We start from the raw sequence: 12,388 nt of genomic DNA on the forward strand, positions 1-12,388 counted from the left end.
TAGTGCCTGAAGGCAGTGGCTATAATTGGAGTATTTTCCTCTTGACCTGAGATGTTATCAGTTTGTGTTTGTATAAAAGGTGTGTACATGCCTAGAAGTTGTAGCAGGCACATGTGTAAATTTTAAAATGAGTACTTTAAAGAAAATATAACATTGAACCACCCCTCTCTTAAGGCTATTTTTTTTCCAGTTTATAGACTGTATAGTTGTGTTAACAATATTTTCAAACCAATTCATTCAATCATCTTGAAGTGTTGTGTGCAAACAGAAACAAAAATAGAGGGAGAAATAGAAATTATTAGTTGTGGAACTCCTACACTCGCACACTTCTTTCAAATGTTGCAGAGTGTGGATTTTACACCCTATAGTGTTTTTAAAAAAGGTGTACTTTTTTCCCTTCATAGTACTTTTTAAAAGGCACATAACAATAGTTATGCCCTAATAATCTGTGCAAAAAGAGAAAATAAATGTATGAATAAGATCCAGTGGAGGAGGAAATTCCAAATTACGGATTTTTTTCTTTCCTCAGTGCACATACATGATTCAGTAATATACTGTAAACTCAGAGACAGAAACTCTATCCCTAATTTGCTGTTAAATCTCCCTTTTGTGCCCATGTACTTCAGGGCTCTGACATCAGCATGTAATGTTTTCTACATGGTGCCATCACTTCAAAAACCTGATGGGGAACTCATGGGTTTAGGTCCAGCGTTGTTTTCTCTGAAGCTTTCAAAGCTTCACTTTAGTTTTAAATGCCTCTTTAAGCACAGACAATGCTCAAACAGGCTTTCTGAAACGAAATGAAGCTTATAAAGCTTTGAACGCTATCGCAACATGGTGGAACCGGCCAAATCCTGCTGTGTGTAAGGATCCACCTCACTGTACAGTGTATCCAGTTGATATACTGTGGAATATAAGGAGAGGAAGACAAGAAAAGGGGGGGGGGTGTACATGCGCTAACTTTGAATTACCTAGTATATGATTTGACTTTAATTAAAAATATTTAAAATATATTTAAAAATAGGCAGAGAAGTTAGGGTAGATATATTTTTCTTAATGGGGATTCCAAAAGCAAGTGCTTGCTTATGTGTTGCTTAGTAACAAGAATAATCATCATTTTCTTAATACTATATAAGTTATTGTATCTAAGTAATCCAAGACTGTCCTATATTCTTCAAGTCTTCAATGTGATCATGTAGACAGACACTGGGCAAGAGGTTTGTTTTACTATGAGGATTTATTGTGAAAGAAGCATAAGGGAAAAGACAAAGATAGGCCAGGTAAGTATGCTATTTATCTGCATGCATTTAACTAAAGTCTTGTTTTAAAAATAAAAATAGTCCAAGGAAACTGGCAAAAGAAAATCTGTTTACTGCAAATGATAAATATCGCACATTTGTTTATAATGAGCCACCGTGTCATTTAATAGTTTATTCGTGTAGCACAGATTTGCTTGTTTACTTTCCCTTTCTTAAACAGATGATTGGTTGCTGACCCAGTTAGTGTTTGTAAGAGAAGAGCAATTTCTCTCAAGCAAGCCCCAACAGTGACAACTGTTCATTAATTGTACAAATTCTGCCAGCATGAGGCTTTAGAAACAATTTGTACTTCTCTAATTACGCTGCAAGAGCTGGTTTTGTCTCATGCAGCCTTATCAGTCTGAATTAGTGCTCAAAAGAATTACCACCAGCCCATCACAAACGACATTTCCCAACTTTGCTAACAAGAAATGATCACATCTTTTTTTTTTAAACTTTTTTTGGGGGTGGGGCAGAGGGTGGGACGGCACAATGGTCACTTTGGGTTGGGATGGGGAGGGGGGAAAGAGAGAGACTTTTGCTGTTGTATTTTATTATTACAATAATGCACAGAGACCCCAAGAGAAATTGTACAAACACACAGTAAGACATCACCTCTGACCCAAAAAGCTTGCAGTCTAAATAGACAAGATTGGAAAGGGAATGTCGTTATCCCCATTAACAAATGGGGAACTGAGCCCAGAGAGTTTTATGGCTGAGTCCTGCAAGGTTCTGAGCACTCTGGTCCCAACCCATCAAAGCACTACAGCACATACTTCACTTCAAGAATGTGAGTAGTCTCATTGACTTCAGTGACAAATGACTGCAATGGGACTACACATGTGCTTAAAATTAAGCTTTGATGGATCAGAGCTAGCGTGCTCAAAACCTTGCAGAATCGAGCCCTCGATGATTTGTCCAAGGTCGCACAGAAAGAGCTGTTAACCAAGCCCAGATCTCCTGAGTCTCCTGAAGTGCTTTAACTACAAGCTCATCCTTCCTCCTTAGACCAGAAATACTACATAACAATCTTTTTGCAAAATGTTATTTTTATGGAATATGGGTTAGGTTGGGATATGGTCTCTTATCTCCTCTGAATCTCCCCCCCCCCCCATTTTTGATATTAGACTTGCATTCTGTATTTAGGAAAAGCTCCACTGAAATGGGTTGGCCAATCATCCTGTATTTTTTAAGGGATGTGCTTTATGTTCCACAACTAGTTTCTAATAGGAGCTTCTAAGAAGTCGATCAGTATATTTTCAAGCAATAATCATACAAAGTGTAATCTACTGTGATACAAATAAATGATTTTGTGCTTTGCATAAAACATGTAGGCTAGAGTCTCTTAAAAACTAGCTTTCTCCAATATTTTTCATATAGCTGTCATTTATCTTCTTGAAATGTAGGTGGTCATCCTACTCTGAAGTTGAGGGGAATTTTACTTGAAGGAAAACTGCTGGACTGGGTTCATTATTGATATTTGTTTTATAAATTGCAATATTTTACAACAGGATCTTCAGGGTAGTCTAGGTAAAATGCAGCGTAGTTTCACTGTAGTTCAAGGACAAGGAAAACAGTGGAAACAAATATTTCAACAGCGCATTGTATTGTACTGAACAAACAGTCAAGGTGATCTTAAAGTATGCCAGTCTGGGAATTTGCTTCAGATGAACAATAAGTACAGGCCTATCTCAAAATATGTTTTTTCCCCCCTTGTGGACAACATAAGATTGTCAATAGATCTCTAAATACAGGAACTCTGAAAGCAGGTTAACACATTTAATAAATAACTTGGAGAAGTTTCATGAATCCAGTTATATTGTAATATTTTGGAACAATTCTCTCTCTATATTACTTAACCAGTTCCATATTTTGATGCTTTAATAGTATTTGTTTTTCCCAAGATAGGTAAAGTGCATCTATTGGCTGCAGATTAGGAACCAATTTCTCAGATACAGAGCCACTTACTTAGTGTGACGGCCCATCAAAAAGGGCTACTAGAGTCAGGCCAGTGGCTTTTCTTTTTCATCTTCCTGCACTCAGCCCACTCTCCATCCATCTCTGAATCACTGAAGGCATTCAAATACAAAGTGTGCTTTCAAAATTTGCCTTACTGTAGATATAGGGAGTGACCTGGAAGCAGCAGAAACTGTGACCATTTTATGCATGCTGCTGACAAGACTATATTTACAGGGAGACAAGCATACTGACTTGTTTAACTGGCTGCAACTAGGCCGCTGGAGTGCGACAGTGTTCAGAATAAAATAATGCAACTCTAGTGAGGGAGGTAGCTTATGTAGGTCAGATTTAGTTGGAGAGCTGGCTGTGAAATTGCTGCAGATGTAGCCAGAACATTGCGGTATTATATATACATATGACTGTTAAACTAAAGGATAATGGCATTCTGTTTTATACACTTGCCCTCTAAATTCTGTGCCACTCCCAAATCCTAATGCTTGAGGAAGTAATAGTAATCTAAATGCATTATGAAAACACTGAAAATGGAGAACAATGGCTTGGTGAATCAAGCAGGCCAACAGGGTGAGAAGTGAGACTGGAAGATGCCACAGATGTTGCCAGGAATTGGGGGAGGAGGGTAGGCAGGAGGAAGGGGACCTGGAGACTGTGGTCAAGCCGATTCAGGAGGGAGAAGGAATCTGGGATGAGGGGCTTCTCCAGCAGGGGTGCAGGCTTTTTTGGATTGGCCAATAGGGGCTGATTGTTGCAGTCTGGGGCCTGGGTGGGTTCTCAACATCTTATGAATGCTGCTATTAGTGCAAGACAGATATAGACTCATGTGCAAGAGTGGAGGAAGTGACAGTATCCACCTCCATTTCCCCTGCCTTCACTGTTCCATCCTCTCTCTGCTTCCACAGCAGAGGTGGCAGCTGTCAAGCTTCTCTCTAGATTGCCTAGTTTGGTTCTCCCATTATTCTCCAGGGTCAGCAACCCCTTTTCACCTACATGAGTTGCTGCTCCCACTCACTGCAGAAGTACCTGGCTCAGAGTGCACAGTGGCTGGCTGTGCCATGCTGTGAAAATGGACTCAGAATGGCAGACATTTGGACAGGGGCTGGAATCAGTAACTGCAGTGTAAGAACAAAAAAAGAAAAGCTTCAAGTGGCAATAAATTACATATTGGGCACTATGACTAAAACATTTGTATTACCTTGTGCCTATTGGCTCATACACTGGACCACAGCATGTAAGTAATATGTTGCTCTTATTTAGCTTCAAGCACACTTCATTCTGTTTTGCCATTTAATGCAAGAAAAACAGTCCTCAGCATTTTTACTGGTACAGTGATGCACAGATGACACAGGCATGAAAGCAGGAGAAAATAATTATACTGCCTATTCCCTGCTGATGTCTGTGTTATACAATATAGTTCTCTACAGCAGGAAATGGTACCTACTTATCTTAACCCTTATTTCCCTCCAATCCTGCTCAGTCATATCTAAGTTGAAAGCAATACGTGACTGCTCCAACCCCCACAGATGCTCATACAATCTCTCCATTCACAGAGTTGGTCCTTTGATATCATCCATGGAAACAACCCTGCACCAAACTTATCACCCTTTCCCTTCACTCTCCTAGGAATTATTTTTCAGGTAGTCTTGAAACCAGTTCAGTCAAAACAGGTCAGATCATCTTAAATCTCCTAAAACCAGGTCTATTGGGGATCGACTTATCGCGTCTAGTGAAGACGTGATAAAATCGATCCCCGATGGCTCTGCCGTCGACTCCAGAAATCCACCGCAGCAAGAGGTGGAAGCGGAGTCAACAGCGGCGCAGCAGCAGTCGACGGTGGCGCGGCAGCGGTCAACTCGCCGCCGTCCTCACAGCCAGGTAAGTCGACCTAAAATATGCAACTTCAGCTACTCTAGTCACGTAGCTGAAGTTGCGTATCTTAGGTCGACCCCCACACCCCCATAGTGTAGACCTAGCCCTAGAGAGGTGTCTTATACCAGTATTGTTACCTGAAATTGGGCAGTTAGTAAGCTTAGGGAGGACCCACCAGACTTGGCAGAAAGCAGCACATTTATTATACTGATAGTTAACCTCAAAGGAAGTGGGGGGGGAGAGTCATGCTCAAACTCGCATACTTACGCTCCCAAGACAGGCAGGCATGATCCTTGAAGGTAAGTGTCCCACAGCGCAGTGATGGACGGAGTGATGAAGGTAAGTCTTCCCGAGGCACAATGCAGGGAACCTTTCCCAGAGAAGGGCGTTCACCGGAGGTACAAGCTTGTGGCCCCTTCCCCTTTTAAGGACCTGCTCCTCCTGGCCTGCGACTAGAGATGACTTGGCTGCATCTGGTTGGTCACACTCCACCTCGGGCAGTGTCCATGCACTTGATGTGTGATCACTGCCTAATCAGAGTGTCATGGCCTGTGACTAGAGATGACTTGGCCGCGTCTAATTGGTCACACTCCACCTCGGGCAGTGTCCATACATTGGGTATGTGAGTGCTGTCTAATTAGAGTCCCAGACACCTTGTCTACCTGGAAGCAATTCTGATCTTCCAGCTGTTCATTCATCCCAGAAGCATTCCAGGAGGGATGGGGAGGGGGAAAGCCCTTCACAGGTATTCAGAGAGGGAGAGGAGACAAAAGGGGAGCGGGGGAGTGTAACAGACCTTTTGAGCATACAGGCTATATATAGCATAGTTATACATAGCATACAGATCACTGCTGCTCCTACAACAAGTATAGTTTATTCCCCTTCTTGTACAGGAATAAACTATACCAGTATACGGTAAATACATTTATACCGGTATAACTGCATTCACATGAAGTGGGATTGTACCACTTTAAGTATACCACTATAGTTAAAATGGTGCAGCTTTTGTGTGTAAATGAGGCCTTAGTTTCCTAGTATAGATGGAATGTAAGAGTGTACAGTATGTGAAAAGTGATTGATTAGTGATGCTGGAGGAATGAACAGAAGACAGGAAAGATGTTTGGAAAAAGAACAGCATTATAGAAAGAGAATGGGAAAAAGAAAAAAATAAAATAGAGGGAGAAGGAAGAGGAGGAAATAAGTAAGGGTAAAAAATATAGTTAGCATACAGAGTCTGTATGCATGACAGGCAAAAAGAAAAGTCTTCTGTTTTACTGGGGGACAAACGTGTCAAGATCCAATGTTGCTTTTTCAGCGAATGTAGAAACACTTAATAAGTTTCAAGCATGAACTCTTGGAAAAGTTGCTATCCAAAAGGCCCATGGATTTGAGAAACATTTTATGACTAACAAGTATAAAGACCTAGATGGCCATATATAACTGTTTGTTGTTTACCTCTTAGAGAATTATTACTGATAGCAATGACTAATGGAGTTCCTATTAGGATTTATACAGAGCCTGGGTCAAGAGATGAAACAGGATCTTGTAAATTGTTTGGCTTTATTTATGTCTTTTCTAACTACCACATTTGCACTTGTTAGCTGGGTGTTTGGGTTTTTTTTAAGATTTGCAAAACTAGTTTGAATTTGGAAAATATTTGTTTAAAGTATTACTAGCTAGAGGAAAAGCTATGCTATGTGGTGGTATGATTAGAGTACATGTTGGAAGCTATATATTGTTAAAATGGGTGAGTTCTATACAGTATCTGGACTGCATTTTATACATTATGTCGGCTTCAGACTTATAAAATAAAGATGAGGGCCTTATCTGAATACTGTAGTTGCCTATGACAGTTACTCAAAAATACAATAGAACAAAAAAGAAATAGCAACCCCATTACATGTAATAATGCTAAGTAACCAAGTAACACAAGAATAAACCAAATTCTTGACTTTTCTCTAAATATCACATCCAATATTTGCTTCTTCAGCAGCCCTCTTCAGCATATCTGCCCTGAAGGTCAGCAGATGTGGGCTAAACCAAGAGGGTTTTTTTCCCCTGCTTCCTCTCAGTGTTCTGTTTTCCCTCCCCAGCCTATCTCACTGTTTTTAGCTCTATCCACTCTTTTGATCCATTTTTTCCAAACAACATTAGTTGAGCTTTTGATCCTCAAAATATTCAAGAGGGTAATAAAGCTAGAAGTGTTTATCTAGCCCTAATTTTAAGAATTAATGTTGCTTGACAGGTGTGCAGTTGCATCACTTCTGTCTTCTGACTTTCAAGCATCCTCTATGTTTGACAGCATCAGGATCAGAAGTTTAGGCATCGAGAAATATTCCTAGACCATGTAAACAAACTGGTGAGCAATCCAGAATTTATTATATAGTTAAATAAATAAATGGTTGGTTTCCATAGAAAAATACCACCATGATTTGTTTTCTCTGAATTATTTAACAGGAAATGGGGTAAGTCTCTGTAGTTTGACTTTGAAGGAAAGGGTTTCCCATGACTTTTGCATCTGAAAGTGAGGTTGTCCACATTCCACATGAGCTCTGCATTAGTCTATTTCTGTCAACACCTGTTATAAGCTGAAGCCTTACCATGAGGTCTCCCCTTTTTTATATTATGTTGAGGTCAGACTCCTGAGTCCTCTGGAAGCAGTCAGTGTCTTGTCACCCCTAGTAACAGCTTGTCAAATTCACCAGATATCCTCACTGCAACAATTGGCAAGAGGCCACACAGATATACTTCCCTTTCCCCTTCCTGTAAGTTTTAATCACCATTCCATTAATGCTTTCTATGCAGACTTTGTTTTTTGTGGGCAATAAAAATTCTCTGTAGCATGTGTGTACACGCATGCATGTGCACATACACACAAAATTAAACACTCCTCTGCTAGTGATTGGAGACTGGAGTTGGGAGGAATGTGTGTGCAGAATAATTTAGTCCTGAAGAGCTGTCACCTGGTGCTGGCATGTAACAAATTGCTTGCACCACATCAGGCCAGAATGCAATTTGCTTTCGAAGTGGTACCGTGAATAAGCAGACAAATTACTTTGTGTGTATGTGTAAGACCGACACATCAAGGTGATAATTTGCTTATATATTCCACTAGCTGGAATGCAAATACAGTTGTATTTGACACCATTTTTATATGCAATTGTGTGTTTCCCCACATGCACACACACACACTACTCCGCCTGTGTATAAATGTGTGTCTGGATATAAGGGCGTGGGTAAAAGGGGTGCATCTATTAACATTTTAAAACCCCATGGAGAACAGCGTTGAGAAACTGTATTTCCCCTAGCTTGAGACAATAGGCCCCATACTGCTCTCCTGACTCGGGCACGGCTTCTGCTGAACTCAGCGAGCCGAAGTAAGGCGGGCAGGATTTGGGCCAGTGTTGGCTGAAGATTTACCTTCTTCCCCCCGTCTCCCAAGCTCTGGCTGGCCCCTCTGCCATGTGCTCTGCAAGAGCGGCGGCGGCAGCCGGGCGGGGCCCCGCGTGCAGGCTGCATTCTCATTGTCAATGTTCCACCCCGGGCCGCGCAGCGCCCAGCCCTCCCTATCTCTGTGGCACACACGCGCAGAGCAGAGCGAGGCGGCGGCTGCAGCAGCAGCCTGCAGCCCACAGTCTCGGAGCAGCACGCAGTAGCAGAGCACCAGCATGGCGGGGCTGCGCTACCCGCAGCAAGGCAGCTACTGCCGCGCAGCCACGGCCATGAACCTCTTGTTAGGCGTCTTCCAGGTCCTCTTACCCTGCTTTCGCCCGGGAGAAGCACAGGGCCAAGGTAAGCGCTGGTAAATCCGCGTAAGGGAAAGGGGCTGGTGGAATTCGCAGATGGGGGGAAGCGGGTTGCTGCTTGTAAATAAGGTGGTGGAGGAGAGCAGAGGGGCTGTGCATGGGCAAAGCAAAGGCGAAAGCCCTGCTCGAGCACCGCCCAGCATAATCGATTTTGATTGCAAAGCCATTCCCTTTCTCGCCATCCTTTTGTGCGTGCGATTCGAGCACAGCCCCCAGCTTTGTGTTGGCTGTAATGGTTCCCAGCCCCGAAATAGAGGGGAGAAGAATGAGGAGGACTTCGCTTCCTGCAGCATTGTTTCTGGCTCTGCTGTTGTGGCTGGAGTCCTCGGGTTTGGCCCATCTTTTAATGCTAGAAGCAGTTGCAACCTTGTAACAAACTGCGAGCCAGCGTTACAGCGAAATAAGCCATGAATTTCCCCCTTCCCAACCCCACATCCTTGTGGTTCGCTCTCCCAGCTATACCATGCTGCACACACGCTGACATTGCACGGAAAAGAGACCCTCCTTTTTAATCAGTAGAGGCTCCTCAGGGTAGGCATTAACCACCCCCTGTTTGGAGTCAGACACATTATGATCTTTACCCGCTGCTACAAATTGGCTCAGAAGGCACCTTTATGTGCCAGCTTTGCCTGCCCACTTTAGATGTCACCAGCCTGTGCTGCTTTTAATATGGACACTTTTTTTCAGCATTGGGGAAAAGAGAAACATGAAATGCTGCTGTTAGAGCTTTCTCGTGCATTTAAAATGTGATTAGTTATTTTAGTGTGTGTTGTTTTGTTTGGCTTGTTTAGCTATTGACCCAATCCCCAGCGTGGTGGAGCTGTGGCAAGCTGAAGAAGGGGAACTGCTGATGCCCACTCAGGTGAGGAGATACGGTGACAGCACTGAGGGTGTATAGAGGGAGGAGCAGATGCAGCTTGGACAGCCAGCCCCCAGCAGCAGTGACCGCTACTAATGTCAGTTTGCCTTGCAAACAAACTCTGTGGCCACCACACCTGGCAACAGTGCACAAGTCCCCCATGTGATACCATGAGTCATAATGGCTTCAGGTTCAGGGGCAGGGTGTGTGTTTGGGGTTGGGACTGCACCTTGCCAGGGTTGCAGCAGCCAACAGTGCTCACATTTAAGATTACATTGTAACTCTGAGAGAAATAAAGTGATATCAAGCAGCCCGTGATCCCTTTGGTAAAGGAGAGTCTATTACAGTGTTGCTCTACCTCCATTCAGTTTTGGTATGATGAGCTCTAAGAGTGACAGAAGAGGTATGTCAGTCCTTTGTTTTTTTTGCTGAGGTATCCAACAATGTTGCTAATTATGGTGATGGTTTTCTGATGTGGATTGTGGCTTCGCACAACCATCTTATTTTACATATTCCACTAAAGATCCATCAAATGGTAGCTTTAAGCATGTGCTGAGGTGGGCAGGATTTGAGTTGGAGTATTAAAGTTTAAAAAGCTCAATATCCCATTCAGCAATCAAGTCCCACCTTGATTTTGTTTTCCAGAGCTGTGAGACTCAAAAGAAAGAAGTCAAGTTAGAAAGAAAGAAACTACACAAAACACTTACATGCTTGTAATTGTTTTACAGTCCCTTCTTAGCTTCTTCTTGATATAGCTCAGGTAGGCAAGAGGAAGCAAGTTCAAACTCTTCTAACCATTTCTGCCTGCTTTTCCCTCCCATTGTTTTTGCTCCTCGTAAGCCCCTCCCAACTTCCCTCACATTTTCTTCAATGCTGCCCCCTATGCTTGGACTCACTTCTCTCCTTTCAACTTTTAAAAACATTTGATCCACTAAGCCTGTCAGTGATGACTTCTCCTCATGCACAGTGTACACAGTATTTGAGACTGAGCCATAGTTTGTGTGTGAAGCGTAATATCTATCTACTTCTTGTTGGTTCAGTATCCATCATTCTGACAGCCCTCCATAAATAATAACTTGCAGCAATTGCCAATACTGACATCTCACGTGGGGTTTATATTTGTTTTTGTTTTGAAATCATTTGTTTTCTGAATCTGACTTGGGCAGCACCGTTCTCTTGGTTTCTTTAGTTTCTTAGTTTCTCTGTAAGGTGACCTCCAAGTGTGTGGAAGGAAAGGGACGGGAGAACTGGACACATGCCTTGCATTCAGGCCTTCTTTGTACAGCACAAGAAAACAAGGTGGTTTTGTTTTGTTTTAATCCTACCTGTTTGTAACATTAAAAATATTGGTCCTGTTTATCCTGAAAAACAATGGATGAATGGAAAACTAGTGGAATGTTGACTTCACAAGTACCAAGAAGGGGAACTTGATTAGAGCAGGTGTGGCTTTTATTTAGACTCTTTATAATTCTGTGGGTTTGTTTGTTTGTTTGTAATTTGTTAATGTCTGTTTAACTAAAACACTTGAGAGAAAAGTTTCTTTGTAAAGGACTCAGCACTTAAATCCTCTCAATTATGGACTGAAAAAGCTTCAGATATGCACACAGGCTCTTGAGTCCTCCAGTGAAAAAGGAAATACAGTTCTGATTTTTCTAAAATAAAAAACAAGCACATGATTGGGGGTGGATGAAGGAGGGGGAATCTGACTTTCTTTATATCTGCGCGCGCGCTCACACACACGCGCGCGCGCGTGATCAGGGACTCTAAAACAACTTGTTTTTGTTGGCAGGCACTTTTTGAAAAAGTATCAACAGATCACCATTGTAGTTGTTAAGGTCAAAGTATATTTTGTTTCTATCAGAATCCAAAAACCAATAGCATGGTAATTAACAATTGGCACTCTGCAAGGCAGACTCAGTACATTGTTACTAAAGGGAATTTTATGATGGGAAGAGTGACTTGGAAATCCCCAGGACAAAAATAACCCTCTTAGCCACCATAGATTCAGAGAGGGAGTTCATATATTTTTTTCAATTTAAAAATAAATCCTGGTTATGGCTATAAACATTGAAGATGCCAGCAATTAAGTCATCAAGCACTGTTAGTTTGCACTGAACTTTTCCTTTGTGGTGTCGGTAGCATATATATCTTAAATTACTTTAAAATTGTGGGGGAGTTTATATTCTGTCACATTTGTGGACATAAATGAAGTATAATAGACCAGCAGGATGTTCTGTAAAAGATGTTGCTAGTGTGGATTTGTCTCTGTTTACAAGCATTAGCAGATTTCTACAAAAATTATATTAAATTACACAGAGCATTTTCAGGGTGCTGGAATAAACCGGAATAAAAGGGAATGCAATAATCATACATTTTTATAGCCGATTAAAGTACAAGTGAGGGAGATTAGGTAGGGTGAGACTCCCAGGGACAGAGTGGTGCTAGTTGTTTAATATCAGTGGCCTGGTTAGGTCTGGGATGATGATGAATATTATTTTTGGCGCACAGGGTGCCAGATGGTAGGGTCCTAATTTCGCTTCATGTTGTTTAATGTAGTGTCTGTGGCTAATGAGGTTAATTGC

At 42.0% G+C, this 12,388-nt stretch overlaps 1 protein-coding gene across 9 annotated transcripts in view; it reads left to right on the forward strand.

Moving 5' to 3' along the window:
- The first annotated feature begins 8,605 nt into the window (after positions 1-8,605).
- Positions 8,606-12,388, forward strand: part of TMEM131L (transmembrane 131 like) — a 116,044-nt gene continuing 112,261 nt past the window's right edge. For 4 of the 9 annotated variants that reach the window (XM_065596453.1, XM_065596455.1, XM_065596457.1 and 1 more), the window contains exons 1-2: positions 8,715-8,933; positions 9,739-9,809. In XM_065596453.1, coding sequence (XP_065452525.1) covers positions 8,810-8,933; positions 9,739-9,809 — 195 coding nt within the window. In that variant the 5' untranslated portion in view covers positions 8,715-8,809. Of the gene's footprint in view, positions 8,934-9,738; positions 9,810-12,388 lie in introns of all 9 variants that reach the window. The other 5 variants (XM_065596454.1, XM_065596456.1, XM_065596460.1 and 2 more) reach the window with 3 other exon arrangements.

This window comes from Chrysemys picta, chromosome 5 (assembly GCF_011386835.1).
Source record: "Chrysemys picta bellii isolate R12L10 chromosome 5, ASM1138683v2, whole genome shotgun sequence".
NCBI classification, from domain to species: Eukaryota; Metazoa; Chordata; order Testudines; family Emydidae; genus Chrysemys; species Chrysemys picta.